General features: G+C 36.0%; 3 protein-coding genes across 14 annotated transcripts in view; 1 reads left to right on the top strand and 2 right to left on the bottom strand.

Moving 5' to 3' along the window:
* LOC128877420 (serine/threonine-protein kinase mig-15) overlaps nt 1–16,804 on the bottom strand; it is a 28,102-nt gene extending 11,298 nt beyond the window's left edge. For 2 of the 10 annotated variants that reach the window (XM_054124709.1, XM_054124715.1), the window contains exons 1-15: nt 16,021–16,804; nt 15,225–15,290; nt 11,412–11,468; nt 9,926–9,970; nt 9,567–9,849; nt 9,275–9,486; nt 8,969–9,197; nt 8,630–8,890; nt 8,319–8,500; nt 7,776–7,796; nt 6,615–6,800; nt 6,232–6,335; nt 5,389–5,480; nt 5,060–5,133; nt 2,816–3,631 (exon numbers count right to left, since the gene is read on the bottom strand). In XM_054124709.1, the coding sequence (XP_053980684.1) occupies nt 2,816–3,631; nt 5,060–5,133; nt 5,389–5,480; nt 6,232–6,335; nt 6,615–6,800; nt 7,776–7,796; nt 8,319–8,500; nt 8,630–8,890; nt 8,969–9,197; nt 9,275–9,486; nt 9,567–9,849; nt 9,926–9,970; nt 11,412–11,468; nt 15,225–15,290; nt 16,021–16,086 (2,694 nt within the window). In that variant the 5' untranslated portion in view covers nt 16,087–16,804. The remainder of the gene's footprint in view (nt 1–2,815; nt 3,632–5,059; nt 5,134–5,388; nt 5,481–6,231; nt 6,336–6,614; nt 6,801–7,775; nt 7,797–8,318; nt 8,501–8,629; nt 8,891–8,968; nt 9,198–9,274; nt 9,487–9,566; nt 9,850–9,925; nt 9,971–11,411; nt 11,469–15,224; nt 15,291–16,020) is intronic. The other 8 variants (XM_054124711.1, XM_054124712.1, XM_054124714.1 and 5 more) reach the window with 8 other exon arrangements.
* Nucleotides 15,576–19,751, top strand: LOC128877425 (chromosome transmission fidelity protein 8 homolog). Of its 3 annotated transcripts, XM_054124724.1 has the most exons (3): nt 15,576–15,986; nt 18,585–18,624; nt 19,415–19,751. In XM_054124724.1, the coding sequence occupies exons 1-3, from the start codon at nt 15,803–15,805 to the stop codon at nt 19,743–19,745; spliced, it is 555 nt and encodes a 184-aa protein (XP_053980699.1). In that variant the 5' UTR covers nt 15,576–15,802; the 3' UTR covers nt 19,746–19,751. The 3 variants fall into 3 exon arrangements, with proteins under 3 accessions (XP_053980699.1, XP_053980700.1, XP_053980701.1); XM_054124725.1 differs by lacking the exons at nt 15,576–15,986; nt 18,585–18,624 and adding an exon at nt 18,633–19,293; XM_054124726.1 differs by lacking the exons at nt 15,576–15,986; nt 18,585–18,624 and adding an exon at nt 18,633–19,339.
* Nucleotides 19,752–19,846: 95 nt separating this feature from the next.
* On the bottom strand, nt 19,847–20,604 carry LOC128877426 (small nuclear ribonucleoprotein F). Its single transcript, XM_054124727.1, has 2 exons — nt 20,465–20,604; nt 19,847–20,225 (listed from the first exon to the last, which is right to left on the bottom strand). The coding sequence occupies exon 2, from the start codon at nt 20,204–20,206 to the stop codon at nt 19,940–19,942; it is 267 nt and encodes an 88-aa protein (XP_053980702.1). The 5' UTR covers nt 20,207–20,225; nt 20,465–20,604; the 3' UTR covers nt 19,847–19,939.
* Between the last annotated feature and the right edge of the window lie 44 nt (nt 20,605–20,648).

Below are 20,648 nucleotides of genomic sequence, written 5' to 3'. Positions count from 1 at the left end.
TAGCGATCGCACCGTTCTATCTATGCCTTCGGATGACGGACATTAGGATTCCTGGATGTGAGGGCAACTGTTGTTTCGTGCTGTTTTACGCCACATTCGAAACATCGATAGTGTCGAACTTGATCTTCGAGGAAAGATTTTTTTAAAGTGGTTGTTTTCAATTGTGTAGATACACAAGGCATCTCGGTGATTCTGTTTCCTTTTCCAAATGTGGGGTGGATTGCATAAATCGATGATACACATTTCAAGAATATTGAGTCAAATTTTGAGAAATAGGTCTCTAGAATTGCTGGAGTTACAGAGCTCCCGAGCGTGGAGCAAGCTACTGAAACTTGTTCAATATTTTGGAAACTATCATGTGTAGGAAAATAGTTTAAAAATCCATTTGTGTAAATTACAAATAGAATACTTTTCGAAAGAGTCTCACCTTTCCCAATTAGTATCGAAGCTCAGAGATAATTTGTTAGTAATAATAGTATTACTATTAGTGATAGTAGTAGTAACGATAGAAGTAGCAGCAGCAATTGAAGCGGCAATAATAGTTATAATAATAATATTAACGATAAAATGATATATTGATATAAAATGTATAGAATAAAATGTTAACCCTTTGCAATTAAAATTGTCTAACGGGCACGAATTTGTATCTTATCGATTTCTTTGTAAACAAATTTACTATTGTTGGGATATATTTTGTCGCGTATCTTCATATTCCAACCGATTTCGTAAAAATGAACCTGTTCATATAAACATATCCACATCTTGAGTGAAAAATTAACTTGGAACCAGTGACCAGTAGAATGCAAATATAATTTAGGCAGCAAAGGGTTAAATTTAGGATATCTGAAGAGAAGTACAATTAATCGTCACGTTAGAGTGTTATTTTTCTGATCTAAATGTTCGTTCACGAAGTAATAGAAGAAATATGCGAGAAAATATTTGTTAATTATATAAAAATCTTCCCATCCTAGGTCAGAATAATAATACAACATACTATTACTGACAAAAAATGTAATCGATGTAACTATACCAAAGTATACATTAATGGTATGCCAACAATTCTCTATAAACTTTTATGCATCTCTGTCTGACGGAACGATCTAGTAAAATAGTAGAGAAGATAATAGTAATACTGATAGAATAATACTGATAGCACTAGTAGTTATGTATCGTTCCTACTCACATTTTTAAATGTTAAAAAAATAACGAAGACAGGGTTATTATAGGTAATTGGGAAATGCGCCTAAAATTCGAGCGTAGCTGACTAGCTTTCTATATTGATTGTTGTATGCTGTTAAATGTCGGAAAATGGATGTAAGAGTTCAGTGAGAAATATGTCTGTCAATATCCTATTCTCATGTTTAAATTTGAATAAATGAATATGTTAGAAATTTATATAAGCGTGTAGTTGAATTCATGTTCAGTTGTCACATTTAGTTAATGATGAATTTACCAATTATTTATTTCAGTATACACCAAGGGCACGGTTTCATCGTAACAATATTAATTGTAATTATTGTCTAAACATAATATTGACTCTAATTTTTCAAGGTAACTACAACTCAGTCCAACGACATTAATACCTCGAAGTTTAAAGCTATTTGTATAAAAATAAATTATCGATACTCATCAGCGCGTGGTGATCCACCCTTGTTAGGGTGAAAACACTGTCCGTGACGCATACAACAGGGTTGGGATAAAAATAACAATTAGCTGAACTTTGCCCTTTCACCTTACTCTACTACGTATCATTAAGTTAAATAAAACATATCTTTTAATACTAAACTAAAAGTTAATAAAATGATAATTAAGTCAAAATGACAACTGAATATGAATTTAATATTACAATCTCACTCTTGACAAAGTGTAAACAATTAATTATCCTAGCTTTGACAAAGAAATACATACATCTAGATCGTAAAAGATCTTAGAATCCTATTAATAATTAAATTTTAGCAAATGTACACAAACCGTTTTCTATCATTTGTGCATATCGATAGTTTCGTTAGATACGAAACAGTTCGATACAAAATAATACTTTATGGTACAGCCTTGAAGAGTCCTGTCGAACAAATGTCGACGTCAACGTTGTTATAGGCATCGGCAATGTGACGAAAGAGGATCTCGATGGCTTTGTTTGAGAGCAAGTGACAAGTAGTGAGATACAATTAACACTTGATCAACAACGTCGACGTCGTCGCTCGTATAGCAAGGGCTCTTAAAGTTGCACATCACTGGAAGCGTTCAAAGTGGGCTCCTCCTTCAATGAACAGAAAGGCTACACAATATCGTTTGTAAAACTATCATTCCTGCCTCTATACAGTACTGGTTTCCGTATCTTTTGGAAGTCTCGTTAAAAAAAGAAGAAAAAAGAAAAAAGAAAAATTAATTTAGACACGGTCATGTAATTGGTTGAAACTTTAAGAATTGTGAGAAATCATGTTGCTTTTGCGACATATATGGTTCCTTGGAATTTAACAGAACAGAAAAAAATATTCTTTTTGTAATTTTCATCCTTTTATCAAATAGTACTCTTGTCGAACTATATCTAACTACATGTATCAAATATTTGTTTACACCCTGAACAAGAGATGTGCTGTAATTTAAAACGTTATTTAAATATACACGGTGTCCCAAAAGTTGGAGTTGGATCTAGAACAGATATCAGTATATCGACAGACACGTCGGGGATATGTACGGATGTCGTGGGAAATGAAGATCATGAAGGTATAGAGACCGAAGGTATAGACAAAAGGTAACGGCGGTAGATATTTCTCAGGCAAGCACACAGGCAGGGCTCGTAGGGGGGACTGACCTGAGTGACAATGGGGCTGTACTCGCTAGCCGTTGTACTGGCCGTAGATTTTATAGTTCCTGCTTCGTCAACAGCGGCAGAGACCGCATCTGATGGTCTACAACTGCGTCTCCTCGTAGTGTCGTCTTTATCGCGTCCAAAGTCGAACCTTCTGGCCTCGTGTCTACTACCGAAAACGATCTCGCTCTCTGTCTTTTCTCTTCTAGGCCTTTGAAGACCGTCACGGTCGAATGAAAAGTCTGTGAGTACCGGTTCACCGGTACTGACAGCATTACCCTTTTTACCAGCAATGCCAGCAACACTTATCTCGCTTCCGCGCCGATTACCGCTTGCGAATATACTCGACCTTGAGGAATCCGACTTCTGTAAATATGCAGAGTGTCTTGCGGATGGAAAAAAATCGGAATTCTCACGGCGGAAAGCACGTGCAAAAGCGCTGGACGTATTGCCAAGCTTCGAGTCGCTTTCTTGTCGTCTGTGCACCGGTTTTAACTGCTGCTGCTGCTGTTGTTGTTGTTGTTGTTGTTGTTTCTGATGATGTTGCTGTTGTTGCTGATTTTCGTACTTCCTACGTGACAACTGCTGCTGTCTCTTCAAGGTTCTCTCGGTAGACGACGAAGAAAGATCCTCGCTACCAGACTTATTCGTGTCGGGCGTTTCTTGTGGGTGTTCTTGTTGTTTCATCTTATCCAACCTTTCGTTAAAACCCTGGAAGAAGCGGGTGAAATCCCACTCCTTCAGGAGTAGCTGCTCGTCTGCCTCGGAGCGCCGGTTGCTGCTAGCCGTAGCGCGATCGTCTGACATCTGACTAAGTTTCTAGGGAGGCGCGCACGAGAATAATAATATGGTAACCAAAAAAAAAAGGGAAAAAAAATAACACAAAAGCGAGAAAAAGAAATGCGTGCGGCGATACATAACGTGAGGTAGCTGTGATGGCAGTGCAATGCAATGATAAAGTTAATGTAATTGCATTTACAACGGTGGCGACACGTTATAATCAATTAAGCGAATAACAAAATTATTTTCTAAATTTCGTATTATACAACCATTTTTAACAGTCGTTGTAATGGTATTATAATATGCTTGAACGCGGACGTAATAACGTCAATTCCAATAAAGTTCAATGAGGGAATTGTATAGAACTTTGCGTATGATACACCTTGCAGCCCTACTAATTCAAGGGTTAAGCTGAGCTTAATTTAAAATTTTTTTTCTTCAGCGAATTATAGTAACAATTTTAGAAACTATAAAAAGTAACAATTCGTCAGATCTGTCGCCAAAGAAACCTCTTCATGGAACAAAGGTTAAGAATCGCAAGATTTACAAATTCCGTATTTGTTCTTCGCTTATTGTTTTTTAACGTGAATCATTAGGATTTCACCACCGCAGCAGCAGTACCTATGACGACACATACTCATCAGTTGTACACAACTGTGCAGGAATGTATCGTGTGACAGCAAATGTACCATAGGAAGCTAGAAAGAATATTAACAAGATGAGTCCTCACACGCTCCACTCAATGTCCACCTTTTATGCTACTCTCGTCCCGAACAAGATTATACAATATATTTAATTAAGGATCAATTCAATTATAAAATTTTTTTAATCAATTGCGTTAAAACAGTCGAATTGCAACTTTCTTAATAAGGGTACTCAGAATAAAACTTTCGATGAAAACAAATCAATGTCCTTTAAAATAAAAATTAACCAATTGAAGTTTATAAATTTTGAAAGATTATATAAATGTTTAAAAGATACTAATATCCTTTTGCTAATATTCTTTCCAGCTCCCTACAATATACAGACAACGCACCATGGTGTATCATAATTGCACAAAATTCAATTACAACAATTATTTGTAGTGAATAAACACAGGTAAACAAATATTACTGACTTATCTCTGGATATCAATAAGCATACAATATAGATACATAAAATGAAGAAATGTACAATGCAATCGCTTGTATTTCCTTCCCTTCTTTCATTTGCAACTGAATCGAGACTTAACATGTAAGATAGCTCGTGAAATCGGAAAGACTGAAGAAAAATACATCGACTGCTCTATTAAAACATAATTAAATAACATAAGAGAGGAGGTTACATTCAGTCAGTATTTGGAGATATCGATTCATGTCGTTATTAATAAATGTAGATAAATCTCACATAACATTCGAAAACGAGTATCAGAATAAGACTAAAACAATAGACCTCAGCTTGCATCACATACTCGGATGGAGTACTTACCCGTTTCATGACTAGTGTACGATCTGATTCTTCCTCGTCAGGCGTTGGCGGAAGTGGTCGATTTGGTGCACCGCCTAAAGAGAACATTTACAATTTTTCGTCTCAAATGAATTTATCAATGGCAAAAAAAAGTAACCTAAAATACATGACACAGTTGTGTGCATTTGTGAACTAATTCATAATCAAAGGTACTCATTCGAACAGCATAAAAACGTTATGGAAAAAAGTATAAGGTATACGAACGCTCATGAGCCATACTTTATTTTCACATTGTGTTTTTGGATATAGTTTTATCGAAAAGAGAAAGAAATTTTATTTGGATGTCCTACCTTTGGTCTTACCTTGATGATGCGAGTTCTGGGCATTATGTGAGGACATCGACGATGGATCTGTAGATGGTCTGAAAGGAGAAAATTCGGGTCTGCAGCAACGGATATAGAAATGTGGAGACACATGATGGCGCACGAAGAACACGGAATGCGTTGCGTACGTTGCGTGGCGATGCGACGAAGACGTCAATGCGAAGCGATATGTTGAAGCGTAATGAAAGATGAAACGGAATGACATTAGTATGATTAATTTAAGAACCACAAGTAGAAATTATGTCTATAGGTATAATTATGAAATACTCTTCCATCGAGTATCATATTAAATATAAGGAAAACGATTTGACAGTCTTGAACAAGTACTTTGATTATGTTTGAACTCACGTGTTTTGAGTCATCATTACAATGAACACAATCATATGATAAATTTCGTGTTCAAGATTGTCTAATTATCTATCTTATATTTATTATCTTATATTATACGTATAACCTTTTTTAATATTTTATCATATTAAAAGTTTACTTTACATTAAATGTTAAATTAGTAATTCCTGCGTCTCTGGATGTTAACTGTTAAGACAACGATCAAACAAATGACAAATTTTTTTTAGTATATAAGAGTTTATCAAAAGACTGAATATCTTGCATTAAACTCTTTCAAACTTTGAACAATTTTAGATTCACCAATGAAATGATTACTAATCCCTTGTAAATGTAATCAACAAATTATTGACTGATTTATTTGGTAGTGATTAGTAGCGAACATTCAACAATATATTTCTAGAGACCAACATAAACGTTGTTTATAACTCGATTAAATTTTCGATAAATCAGATTTCTACTCACAAAGGTTTCGGTGGGTCGCTCGCGAGTAGAGTTCCATCGTTCCTCACGTTGTTTCCTCCTGCATCTTCAAGATCGTCATCGCTATCACTTTCAACAGACAAAGCCTGTAGGAGGGACAAATGTATTTATTTCAATTTCGATGATGCATCGCACAATGAAACGTATTAACAATTACATACACTCCGATTTAACTTCAAAGTACTGTAAAGGTTTTGCAGAGAGAAAGGACAAACGATAAGTCGTATATCTTTTTTAATAACATTTTAAACACGAATGCAGTAATTTTTATTTTCAAGTAACCAACCGCTAACTTAACATTGTCCGTTGATTACAAAATGAATGGGTCGAATGACCATGTCTCTGCGTGTGATTGTAACACTTACTTGATCAAGAATACTAGAGGATTGCGGCATCTGTTTGTTGTTCTGATCGTTACTGCTTGCCAGCTGAACAGAATTCGATGTTGACGATGCAGCAGGGCCCTTATGCTGTCTGTTCGGCCTTGGCGGGGCCTCTGGGCCCTGTGACACACCAAGCTCGTTGAGTTGAGCGGCCAGCATGTCCAAGTCCTACCACCCACACGCACACACGCACAACCCCGTTAGTCACTGTTTCGAGACACCTCCGAAAATTTTCTAAAAACCACCACCGAACAGCCAAGCAAGGCAAAAAGAGAAAAAGTGGCCGAGTAGACAAATAGTGTGTGTCGCTTAAGCGACGTGACGTTGGTACTGACATTTTATTATCAGTATCGTATAAATGACTACGCACAACATATTCGATATGATAAACATTAATTTATAGCAAACGCTTAAGTTTATCTTATTTATACAAATATCGGTATCTGAACACACATCGAACAGTTCTTATCAGATCGCGTGGAAAGTTAATGCTGTTTCCCGGCTCAGTACATAAGCAATAAATTACCCAAATTACATACTTGAAAATACAAGTGTACACAACCTTTTCAAAACAAGCTAGGACTAAACTACAAACATGAGTGCATTTTATCAATAACTTTGATATGTATAAAAGTATCCTAAATACAGATAGAACCTTCACATTAAGGTATACCACAATCTGCATTATATCAAGTTTTTATATTCGTTAAAATCTAATAAAAATATAAAAAGAGTATATTGCTCGAAACATGAAGGAACGTGTTGTGTTTGCGCATCTAAACACTGTTTAACTATACCAAAGTGAGAGCATACATTCAAGTGATTTGAGTGAAGCATACCAAAATTTAATATTGTGCTCAAGCGTTCGAACATCGAGAAGACTATGATGGATGAATTTTGTTAGAAAGAAAATTGAAAAATCGGTTAGTATTCTGCGTGAAATTAAAACAAGCGAATCGCATGTTGGTAAAATGAGGATTGCTCTATATGGCTCGTGTAGAGTGATCGTTTTGTAAATTACCTGTACACATAATTGGCAATGTTACGTGTAACAAAAAAGAGAAGTGAGTGTGATTGATCGTATGTATAAATGTAGGATTAAAATGTAACATGTAAAGAGAAAAATAAGTGTTGTGTTCTTACCTCCGGCCTCCTTGGCGGCAGCTACGGTACGTGTGAACATGGAAAAAAACAAAAACCGAATAATTTCAAATACGAGTGCTGGGCGCCCGCGCGTGCATTGTTATCGTCTGATGTACACGTGTATGAATGTCTGTGTTTGCCGCATACGTGAGTGCGTTTGTGTGTTTAGCGCACTAAGAAACAATTGTGCGTCTGTATTCTGCGCGTTTATGGACGTGCACGCCGTGATGGCAAAATAGAACGAAACTTCGCGTGCAATTTCAATTATAAGAATACAGCAAAAAAAGAAGACACAAGAGTGTATACATAACAAAATGTATTACACAGAAGAGAGTTGGGTCAGTGAAAGACAGCGAGATGGCAAAGTAAAACATAACTAGCATGTGCCTTTCTACAATTTGTCATAATCCAATGTAGTTTTCTGACTACATATATTAGTTTGTTCTTATTGGCGCAAGGTAAAATGCCGGAAAGAAGTTACAATATCAAAGAGAGAAACAGATATGGAATTACTCCGCGTAAAAAAAAGTGAAAGAAGCCTACCATAGGTTTGAACACGTGACTGTTTCTTTGAGAGGCAGATTGACCGCCAGAGCTTCCACTACCGCTACCAGCGACGGGTGGCTGATGATTGGAAGGTGGCGTGGAAACTTTATGTGGTTGTCGTGGATCGTCTCTAGGCGTCGGTGGTAATGGTCGTGACGGTGGTTGCGGATCTGGAACTACTACAAAGCACAAAAAGCGACTAGTATGAAACTGACAACGTAGAGTAAACTGTCTCATTTGCGATGTCTATAAACACAGTTTTATCTACAACAAGAGATTAGATATATTCGATACACTATCAAACACACCGATTAGTCTGTGAGGAATGGCAGGTCGTGCAGGCGGCCCTGGCTCTGGTATGTCTCTTTGAGATCTGCCACTCGGTTTTTCTTTAGCGGCAGGTGGTTGAGGAGCTACGTCTTGAGTTAGAGTCCTACCTTCCTGAATTTGTTGGAAATTTCTACGCAACGTATCGCCACCAGGAGCTTGAACAATGGATGACGGTTCGCCAGCCAATGCTGGCTCATCCTCCTCATTTTCACTACCACTGTATCGATAATCGTCCCTTTCTATAACAAAATAAAGAAAAATGTGACGTCAACTAGATTTAGATGCTTACTCGTTAATTCATCCGCTATTTTTCGTACCTTTTTCTTGTTTACGTTTTTTACAGCGATCGATATGGTCTTTGAGCTGTATCCTGACTTGTCGCTCGGTCGGTTGGTCCCGGATAAACGGATGTTTAAGAAGCTGTTCCGTATACGGTCGTTGATGATAATCTTTTACTAACACTGTTTCGATAAAACTATGGAATTTCTTCGCCCATTTTTTCGACTTCAGTCTTGGTGGTGGGTTACGTGGAATCAAAAACAGGGCCTTTTGTGTGAATAAAAGCGAAAAATTATGTATTACTATCCTTTTACAGTAGCAATAATAAGAATTTTAATACTTGCCCGCATTGGATGAAGATCACAAAGTGGAGGTTGCGATTCAGCCATTTCCAAAGCAGTAATACCGAGTGACCAAAGATCACTTCTATTGTCATATGTGGCATCAGGGTTTTCATCACATGCTATTACTTCTGGAGCCATCCAATATGGCGTTCCAATAAATGTATTTCTTCTACCTATTGTTCTGTCTAACTGTGCACTGACACCAAAATCAACTGTAACCCAAAAGGAATAATTTAATGATTCATATTCTGCACGAGTGCAAGATTGCGTTTTATATAGGGAAAAAACGCACCTAGCTTAACTTCAGCATTGTCGGTTAACAGAACATTTTGGCCTTTGATATCCCTGTGAATAACTTTATTGCTGTGAAGATAACTAAGTCCCCTCAATATCTCCCTTGATATATAAGCAATCCATTCTTCTTTCAAACTCTGGCCCTTTGTTGACTTGACAAGATCCGTAACGGAGCCAGCTCCGCAATACTCCATAACCAACCATAACTGATCATCCTTTCCAGGCGATGACTTCTTCACGAAGGCACCATAATATGTTGCTATATTTCTGTGATTGGAATACTGCAACAAGAATAAGAAACAATTTAATTTTACACGTAACAACGCGCCCGGTAGCAATTTAAGTACTGATACTCACCCGTTTTAATACATTTATTTCTAATTTGATTTCTTCCTCTTCATCCTAAAACAAACACAATAACATTATACGTAAGCCAGCGTAATTTACAATTCTAAGATACAATTATTCTGAATACTTTTCAAGAGACTAAGTAATGAGCTATTTTTATTTTGCATTCACAATCGATCGATAATATATTTATCACTGATATTATACATACATTATGTAAGTCATGAAGTAATAAATAATAAGATTTCTTGATTTTTTTATTAATTTTTTTTTTAAGAAGGCTTAAAGCTTTATTTTAAATTTTTATTTCAAGATACTATTCGAAAGAAATTTAAATTAATGTTTTTGCAGCTGAAAAAGAATCCATGACTCCTATTCTTCAAGCATATGCAGTTTCATCAAAGTCAACGTTAAGTATTTAGCAAAGCATTTCTTGTTAGTCTTGTTTCAATATTATGCATTATAAAAGAAAGGCCGTATCGGTTGACACGCGGCAATTAGTCTTAAAGATAAGCCAGAGTAGAGTACAAGACACAATATGGAACAAAACGAACATGGAAATCGAATAACCAGACAAACGGTCCGAAATTAACAGCAAGAGCTGATTGATGAAGGTGAGATCACCGTACATTCAGAAAACATACGTCGACGTGTAATGGACGGATAGCTAGAAGAAAAGCCGTACGTTAAAGCTGAGAACCGGAACATGCAACTATTGACTCGAGGTCTGTCATCTTGGTAGATGAAATTTTTTGTAAAACTTTATGTGCAAAAATTGACTGCAAACTCGAATATAGAAAATAGCTTTTGTTAATTTTATGAACTCTCTAATACTGTACTTCAATCAAAATCTCTCGGAAAAACGAATGAAATTCGATAATTGAGAAGAGAAGGAAAAAAAAAAGAGGAAAAAATAATTCTTTTTGTGAAATTCGATACGCGATGGAATGTGGTATCCCAATAACTCGCTTAACTCGTCGTACACTGGTTTCAGGATTTTCCACCGCGTATTGAAGAACTCGTTCTTCATTTACATTCGAATGCGCGCTCCTTGCTCTTCCTCTATGCGCTGTCAGGCTCTAAGTGACCATTATGTCAAAGACTCCGCATTATCCACGGAAATATTTTCCACATCGTAAACTGCCTGTGCAAATGTGTTTCGTTCTACCGGTTCAAGAGATAATTATGTGAACACGTAATGGAAATGGTTTGTCATTCAAGTTATCAAACCAGGCTTATCGATATCGGTTTAAGTTTTACTTTGTTATGCAGTGTGTTTCCTTCAGAGTGAACAATTGGAACATCTCCGTAACCTTTCAAGATCATACGAAACTTCAAGGTCGATTAATCCCAAGGAAATAAATACCAATGTTTACATGTATTGTAAAAATAAGTATATATTTTTAGCTATATATATATGTGTGTTTGTGATTATTGTTATTAGTAATAGGAAATCAATTTAAATTACAATTATATTTTAGAAACAAGTACTCACTTCTGTAACGTCCATAACTTTAATGGCTGCCAACTGACCGGTCTTGGTATGTCGGCCCTATAAAATACAAAATACAATAGTATTATTATTATTATTATCATCATCCTTCTTAAACAGACTTCACGCTAAATTATCGTAAATAACGACAATGCATTTAAATGTAATAGTTTAATATTTTCTGATATCATTTCAAAGTTTACTCCTTAATTTCACTCTTTCATTTTTTATGTCTCTAGGTGACACTCATTTAATTGTTTTCTACGATTATTGTTAATTTATCTATTTATCCCCTCCTCCTATTACTATTCCATTCACACTTCGTCTAATTCACAGAATCAATTCGTACAATTTCTCTTTCATTGTGTTTTGGAATGACTTTTGAAGGACTAGGTGACTTCACGATCCTACACTTTGTCGGGTCTTAGTAAAGAATGTCGAGTAACGTGCATAGTTCGCTTCAATTGCCATGAAAACTCATTGATTCCCCCAGATTGGCTGAACGCTCACGTTCACTTAAACGTTTACCACGACCCATTTCCTTAAATAAATTTTGCAAGGCGATATGACACATAAACAAGGTTCAGAATAAAGGTGTTGCCATCAGAGCTTCTCCTATGGTGATTTATTTTCAAAGATCGTTCGTACGCGCGAGTTATTTGGGGGTGCAAATAGATACTGGTACGCAATTAGGATAAACAAATAGAAATGCAAAGTATCGTAATATCTTAAATATTCCAGGCAAAAACCTAAAGCAATCGAGCATAATCGCCTCTTTCTGTCCACTGTTCTTTCGACTTCATACATTCATGTCTGATTCGATACTTCATTTGCATCAAGAGTATTTACTCTCTTTAATCCTTTCAACGCCACATTCACCTACTCCATGCTTATCTCGTCCACTTCCGTCCACTGCCGCTCTCCTTCGCTTCTTATCTCTTCGTATTTCGCTTCTCGTCATCCACCTCCCCCCCCTCCCCCTCCCTCTCCCTGTAAACTCGCACACTATTCCTTCAACATACTCTGCCACACATTCTTGGTTAACTTCTTTACAGTTTCCTCCGATCTTTCCTTGCAAGTGTAACATACTCATATATTTACGGTCATTCATACTTTTAGCACGTCTTGGCCTTCCATTCCCTTAAGGGGGAATAAAAATATATGTGCGAAAAAATTTAGTTGGAATGGTATATAAGTGCATATGTATGTACTGACTCATTTCACTAAAAACCCATTTATCTGATTACTAAGCGTGGCGTAACATAATCAATTCTGATAACTCAGTAAATAGTTCTTGGTTTTAGAATCACAACCGATCACCAGATCATCGCTGATAACAATCATTCGTCACGAGGAATGTTTAACAATGATTGCTAAAGTACATACTGGGATGATTTCGAAGAATCAGGTATTAGCACTGAATGTGTGACTAATGAAAAAATTCCTTCTACGCTGGACAAGGAATTCCTCGATATCGAAGAAACCACGGTGTATGACATACAAATTTTTTTTTTTTTTACTGCGAAATCGGTGAATTTCAAAATAGTATTCGCGCAATTTCCTATTAAAATACCTGCTTGAAATGGCAGTTGCTTAACCCCTCGCCTTACGATTTAATTTGTGACTGCGTGAGCCATAATCGGATACGAAATTTCTCACGCGTCGAAACAAAAGTCCGATTTACCTTGGCCAATCGGCTACAAAGCCAACGTAATATAGAAAGTTTCAAAAATGAATTCTTTTAAAAAAACATAATCATTAAGCAACGAAACAGAATGCAATCGAAGCAATGAATTCCACACACAGCTTTTCTTTTCTTTACTTTGTTTCAATTCTCTACTAATCTTGATTTTTCCTTTGGATATCGTTTATATATTCTTTTCTCTACAATTGCTTTTAACAATTATAGTCGTTCAAAGCTAACTTCGAGTTCTTCTCGATCAGTTCCTATTTCGGACAATTCAGTTCCAATTCATAAATCGGTAGAAATCGAAGACACGGCGCTGATCATGCGTATTCATGCGGCCGCGTGTTTTATTCGTTCTCTGTCGTCATCAGCAGTAGGTCATTGTACTCTTCCTCGCTTCGCCTGATTATCTATCATCGCATAGCACAAAAGTAATATTAACAATCGCATATGCCAAATTGAAATAACGCAAAATGATACGTATACGCAATAAATTGCTTTTTAACAAATACAATCATAGACCGCGCGTTTCGTGGTGCTTGAAATCGGGAATTATTTGATCGTCGCTGATTGTCTCAAATAACATCACATCACGTGAAATCAAATCGCTTGAATGGAAGTTTTCTACTCGTATAACTCAATACTAAATGTATCGATAGGATAAATTTTTATATAATTAGAAAATCAGAAGAGAATATGTTCAATGAAAAAATTTCACCTCAAAATTCTATGTAGTATTACCGAATAATTTACCAACGGCAAACGTACCAAATTTACCATAACTCGAAAAATGAATTGAAAAAAAATATTTGTTTACGACGGTCGCAGATAAATTTCTCGCTAAAAAGTCGTAAAAGTAATCGTAACCTTGAAACTTAAGATAAATCTTGTTTACACGACGTGAAAGTAGACAATTCTCAAACGAAATCGTATTGTAACAAAGGAATCGATAATTTAAAAGAAAAAAAAAACACTTGTTATTCGTCCGGTTTATTCCATTAGTCTTCGACGCGAAGTGTGATTTCGTTTTGTAATTCAAATTTTATGTTTACATTGAACAAATAGCAGTTCGAAAATTGTTTATTATTTTGTTCATTATCCGAGATTTCTGTTCGGAAAAAAATTTCACCTATCTCTGATGTACACCAATGGGTACTATATGTATATATGTATACAAGGGTGGAGGCTCTTACGCGGCTTCATCCCCCTCTAAGCGTCGTGTTGTGTCGTTCAGAACACGCACGTACAAGCAGCATTGCCGCGTATGTGTACAGTAATAGGTAACTTGGTGAAGAGAGCACTCTAATTGACCAGAACTTGAACACGTTTTTCTGAGAAAATGATTCATTTGAAACATACAGCACCATCGAAACTGTTTACATTCTCGTTGCATGGTACACGCGCAAATTAAAAAACAATTTCGATCGTTGAATTTTAATATTAAAATGTCTTTAACTACAGATTTTAAATAACGAATCTCGACCGCAAATTTATCCGTGAAAGCAATATTTTTCACCCTGTATTATTCACCTCCTTCTAGCTGAGATTCTCGACCTTTTATATACACAACTGTTTTTCACACACGGCTGTCCATCCAAGGACAATTTTGCCAAGAATTTTTTCAAGGTGAATCACTGTCTCCTTCAACCTTAACTACAGATGAGATTAGACAGTCTCATTCTTGTACTTTAACCAACACAAATACCTATCTAGATGTGTACGATTGGGATCAAATAAGATAAATAGAACAATTAACAGAGATCCAGTGATAAAACTCTAGATAAAAATAATATAATGCTTAAAATGATGGCAATCACATTGAAAAGATTATACATCACTTTTTCAATTATCTATTTAACGCTCATTATAAAGTAATTAATATTTTCATAGATCACTTCTTAGACTACTTCTATAAGTTAAAAAAATATCAAAAATTAGAACTTCCAAAATTACAGACTGTTAAATATGATTGAATACCTATAATAATAATTCTATATCTTAAGATACAACTTAACTCTCCTACGGCACTATTACCATACAATGTTATTATTTTTTATATATATATACAAAATCTATCAAAGCACACTTAGTAATCAAAGTACCTGCAAACCTACTATTAATGTACTTACTTTATAAACTTGACCGTATGTTCCATTGCCGACCACTTCAATTAGCTCAAAGATACCTGCAGGTTCCTACAACATAAAAATACCAAGGTGTATGTAGATATGAACTGTGTTGGTGTTACAGTGAAATGCACATTACAAACAAAATGTTCCAATGAAAAGTGATAGAAGTCATAATAATTACATTGATGATAGAAAGAAGAACAACAAATGTACTAATTTCTGTACAATTTATATGTGTACCTCGACTAAGTACAAAACATACATTATACAAAAAATAACTGATCTAAACAACTATATGTAACATGTTTTACATAAGGCATGAAAATTTGTAAACCAAATTTATGTAAGTTTTGGTGAAACCAGCAATTTTCATTATCTTTAAATATAATACATGCAAAAAAAAAAAAGAATTTCAATGGTGCAAGTACACGGTTTCTTAATATGGTTGAATGTTTTAAACAAAAATTGTGTGTCGCACCTATTTACAATATTACACGTCGACGAATTCGATGATCAGTATAAATTCTATAAATCACTTTCGAAATGACTGTCAGTAAAATATAAGGCATGCCTGTAACATGTACAAGTTTTCCCGAATGACAGAAAAATTCAAGGCGAACTTCTCCCTCCCGTTGTTCTACCGAGAAGAAATAGTCATCGCCTGTCTTACGAGGTTAATTACCGAACACTACATTCGTTTAAAGTACGCGGAGAACTGCCGTATTCAGAGACGCCGAGCATCGAATACAAAATACCTATACGGTATGTAGAATGAAAGTAATATACATTTACGTACCTTCAAAGCGTTTAGATCAATGTCGTCGAGCGAACAGTTGACGCTCGGTGCCAAATTATGCGCCATCTTGATACACCACTTGCGCTCCTCGCGTTATCTCTCGTACTCGAGGCTCGCTGAATCCGCCGTCTATCCTTTTATCTTACGTCTCCCGTTATTGTTCTCGTTCTGGCCCTCGGTACAAACGGGGCCCAAAAATGCAGAGGTGTTGAACGAGAAAAAAGTATCTTCCCACGCTTACACTAACACGAAACACTAAGATCACAAGTGGTAATTCTTGTTAAAACGATCCAGCGATATTTTTCTGGAAATTTAACCGAGAATAGTCCAAAGAGAGAGGAAACACGCGTGGCAATAGCACATGGCGTACGGGTAACTCTTTAACGATCAACGAACGAATCAGTTTACCAATCAAATTGGAAAACGATGTGAACCACCTCCATCACGTTTCTTCTGGGTTCTTCATAAAACAGAATCACGTCAGTTACGCATAATCACAAACAACTTATTGCCCGGTCGCAGCGCCAAGCGCTGGATCGTATCGTCATAACGGAAGCGGCACAACCGAGCCGAGCCCAAACACAACGGCGGCGGCCGTTCTACGTCCTGTCTTACTGCACGCCTCTTTTCTCCCTTCCTTTGCGCTCTCTCGTCTCGCTCTGTCTTCTTCGTTCTTAAGCGTGCGCACATATACTTTTCTTTTCTCTCTTCTTTATGCAGAACAAATATTTTCACCGTCTTTGTTTTTCGTGCGCTCGTGATCGCACACCCGGTAACACTGATTCGTACCGTATGAGGGGAAAATCACTAGCGACATCTACCCCCTTTTTCTTTACACCAGGAATCTTGGTCTTGCGCGCACAGATGTTTGACAGCTGCGCAGAATATAATGCGCGAAAGTATTATGCTGTTGAGCGCATGACAGAGCAACTTTAACCTTACGAAACCTCATCGTGACTAACTCACGATAAGTCCTATAAATCGCTAAGAAACAATAATACTCTGTTAACAACTTATGACACGTACAAATTAAAATAGGTTATCAATTCATGGGTGAAATTTTTATTTATTTTTTATTTCATTACACTTTAGGATTCGGTTGATAATACATGTATTATGCAGAGAAAAGCTGGTTAGAGAGTTAGATAGGTAACAGTATAATCTCCTTGATTATACTATAGATTATACTATACAATTCTACAATATCTACTAGGAGATTATACTGTTACTAATTAGACCCGTTAGTCAACTTCTCATCTATGAACAGTATATGCACCTAATACATTTTGCTCACTTAGATAATAACATATATATATATATAAAATACTCAAAACAACAGTGTCATTTCTACTGCTGCGCAAAATTGTATATTACTATTCATACATAACGCTCGTACATTGGCTCAATAGGCAGCAAGATAATTATTCTTATCTCTGTGTTGGCTTGTAGAGTGCCATGTATCGAAATTAATTCAGAAAACGTTCAACTTTGCATAAGTAGAAGATATTGACAGAGCATTATTATTTCACAGCGACTCGTGTAATCTGTCACGTACAGTTAAATGCATGGGGTCCAAGCGTGTAATATATTGAATCTACGTTTTTACTTAGTACACATTTGATAGATAGCGCCAGTAGTCATTGCAAGCACGTACTTTGTGCATCAGTGAATACGAACGATTGACCCCCTACAAATTTTCAGTGTCCATGGACCGCCGGTGTCGCCATCAAGTGTTGAATGATAATACAACAAATATTGGATATCTGTTGGTAAAACAGGGAGATATCAAATAATACCAAATCGTAACTGTTGAAAGTCAATTTTTTCTATAGAAATAATATATAAACGAGAAAAATTGCAACCATTAGCTCATATTTAGCGATTTATCAAACGCAACACTAATTGCAAACGCGATTCATAGTTACTCGCAACACTACCCTGAAAGTTCCGTTTGCATCGTGATCGCAACGACTCCTCAAATCCACCTACAGGTGCAGGTCATACAGGTGGCTTTTCGTATAGTAACGCCTGCGAGCAATCGGAGCTACATTTATAACGTATTCTCCAAGCACGTTACTCTCCGATTGGCTGGGAATTAAATGGTGGGAGAACTCTCCTGTTCGACGTAGGTTGCGCAGGTTAGATATTCTATCCCCTAACCGACCTAACCGACCACACCGTGCGCAAGCAGTAAACGTTTCTCGAGAAAGTTCTCCCCCACCATGCAAATCCCAGCCAATCGGAGAGTAACGTGCTTGGAGAACACGTTATAAATGTAGCTCCGATTGCTCGCAGGCGTTACTATACGAAAAGCCACCTGTATGACCTGCACCTGTAGGTGGATTTGAGGAGTCGTTGCGATCACGATGCAAACGGAACTTTCAGGGTAGTGTTGCGAGTAACTATGAATCGCGTTTGCAATTAGTGTTGCGGTTGATAAATCGCGTCCGTTTTAAAGTAACTTTGTATTTTTAGTTAGGGCAAGAAGAAAAAAGGAAGACGTTCTACGGATTTTTTTTATATTTTTCAAGGAAGGAGAATAATATACGTTTCTTCTGTTCCAGGTTCAGAAATTCTTCCTGGGATCATCGATTACAACAAAAAGTGTAGTACTACATTAGTATTAAGTGTGTAGATTATTGCATGAAAGCATTGTACAATGCTCGCTTTTTCGCTTCTTGCATTTTTCTGTAGCTTGTTGCTTGCATGAGTGGCTTGTTGGTTGCATGTATATTTTTTTTTTTTTTTTTAATTTGGGGTAATCCACCCCCGGCCGGGGCGGAGGACACAACATTTAAGGATGGCTAGCATGTGTTTTTATCTTGGCCACCCAATTTGGGTCTCCTTATGCAGCAACCTCCACGTGGTGAGACCTGGTCCCTCTATATTATTTAAAGTATGTAATTGCTAATTGCATCACCAGCTGGAGTCAGATGATATTATCAATTGCATACTAAATAATATGAGCTAAATGCTGCAATTTTTCTCGTTTATATATTATTTCTATAGAAAAAATTGACTTTCAACAGTTACGATTAATACTTCATTATTCTCTTGGATGAACGAAAAGGAGACAAACAGAGTCCCTGCCGTTTTATTTTCTTTATTTTATTTTATTATCTCTGCCAATATTACCAGTTTTTTCTATAGAAATAAGCTTATGCTTAAATACTCACGATGGCGACACCGGCGTTTTACCAGTGGTACATTACCACTGAACTGTAGACTCTATAGTATAGTGTTTAGTGCTCAACTTTTGATTTACCGCCAAAAGTAAGTGACACAAATTGACAGTAAGCATGATTATTCCGATTAGAAGGTATTCTTATTTGTAATTAATGTAGTAATAAATTTATCGCGCAATCTCATTGACAAGATTTTTGTGATTTTATAGAGACGGCGAACTTGAAGAATGGGCAATCATTGAATTACAAGGCGATTTAAAATTTGCTTCTTCAGATACTTCAAATAAATATATAGGGGACCTACACTTTACAAAGTCCGGTACACCGATACTGATAATCGGTATTCACGTACTACATGGGAAAGAAGTAGGGCTTACAAAACCATTTGCTGTTTTACAGAAGAAAAAAAACGAAATAGATGCAACAGCAAATGAATCAGAGATCAAAATTGAATACATTGTGAAAGCTATTGTAACAAAGAAATTGGTATTTAGATCAAGACCAAAACCAATTGTAAGAAATGTTCCAAAATTTAGTTAAATCTATTTTTCTTACAAAATGTATTATATCTTATCAATACATTATAAATTTCAATTATTTCTAGAAAAATAATATGTTACTAACAAAGAAATTTCAGTAGATCTAGGAAAACATTGTATTTTATTTTATTTTTATTTTATCTTAATTAAGAGTAAAAAATATTAACCTATATTCAATTTTAAATATAAGTTACATTAATCCTTCATTTCTCCTTCTTCATCTTCTTCTTCTACACCTCGTATGTACATTACATTATTACATCGGATTAGAACTTCGCCAAGATTACCAGTACAATTTCCATCTATATGTTCCTCTGTATTTGCTAATTGTAAATTCATGTATCCATCGACTGATACAAGATAACCCTTATATTCGTGACCCCATTTAAGTTTTACCATTACAGGTTTACCTGTTAAACCATTTAAAAATGGTTTGGGGTTTATAGGCATTGTAGCAGCCATGGTATCCGTTTTGAAAAATCTACAAAGAAATATTGTGTTATATGCATAACATTGCAAATACCAACTGTTAAATTGTATGATAAATGATATATTAAATAACAAGAATTATTAACATTAATTCAAATATTACATGATAAATATTAATGCGATAGTGAGGTTAAGGTAATAGGTATAAAATATCAATTCAAAAACAATGTTTCAATATACGTCAACTTCTAGGGTTACTTTTCATTTATGATATGAAATGCGTATACTTACGTTTTTGAACAAAGTGAAGAGAAAAAGGTTTGATTTCTTGTGTTTGTCGGATGCGTGTTAAAGGATCACACTGTTTTGAAGCGGTTTATAATTATGATGCGAATAACTGCCACTAGGCCACTACACTAGCAAAATAATCCAACTCAGGTGACAAAACTTTCTAAGAATTAATGTCACGCAATTG

The sequence above is a fragment of the Hylaeus volcanicus genome, chromosome 5 (assembly GCF_026283585.1).
Source record: "Hylaeus volcanicus isolate JK05 chromosome 5, UHH_iyHylVolc1.0_haploid, whole genome shotgun sequence".
Classification (NCBI taxonomy): Eukaryota; Metazoa; Arthropoda; class Insecta; order Hymenoptera; family Colletidae; genus Hylaeus; species Hylaeus volcanicus.
Note: the sequence above shows the minus strand (reverse complement) of the source record. Positions and strands in the feature narration are given on the sequence as shown.

What these genes read in the sequence shown, in the direction of transcription:
- LOC128877426 (XM_054124727.1), bottom strand. Translation starts at nt 20,206, where the DNA reads ATGGCTGCTACAATGCCTATAAACCCCAAACCATTTTTAAATGGTTTA.
- LOC128877425 (XM_054124724.1), top strand. Translation starts at nt 15,803, where the DNA reads ATGTACAAGTTTTCCCGAATGACAGAAAAATTCAAGGCGAACTTCTCC. An exon ending in GAATACAAAATACCTATACG is followed by an intron (nt 15,987 to 18,584) that starts GTATGTAGAATG and finishes CTTCTGTTCCAG; the next exon opens with GTTCAGAAATTCTTCCTGGG. An exon ending in ATCATCGATTACAACAAAAA is followed by an intron (nt 18,625 to 19,414) that starts GTGTAGTACTAC and finishes GTGATTTTATAG; the next exon opens with AGACGGCGAACTTGAAGAAT.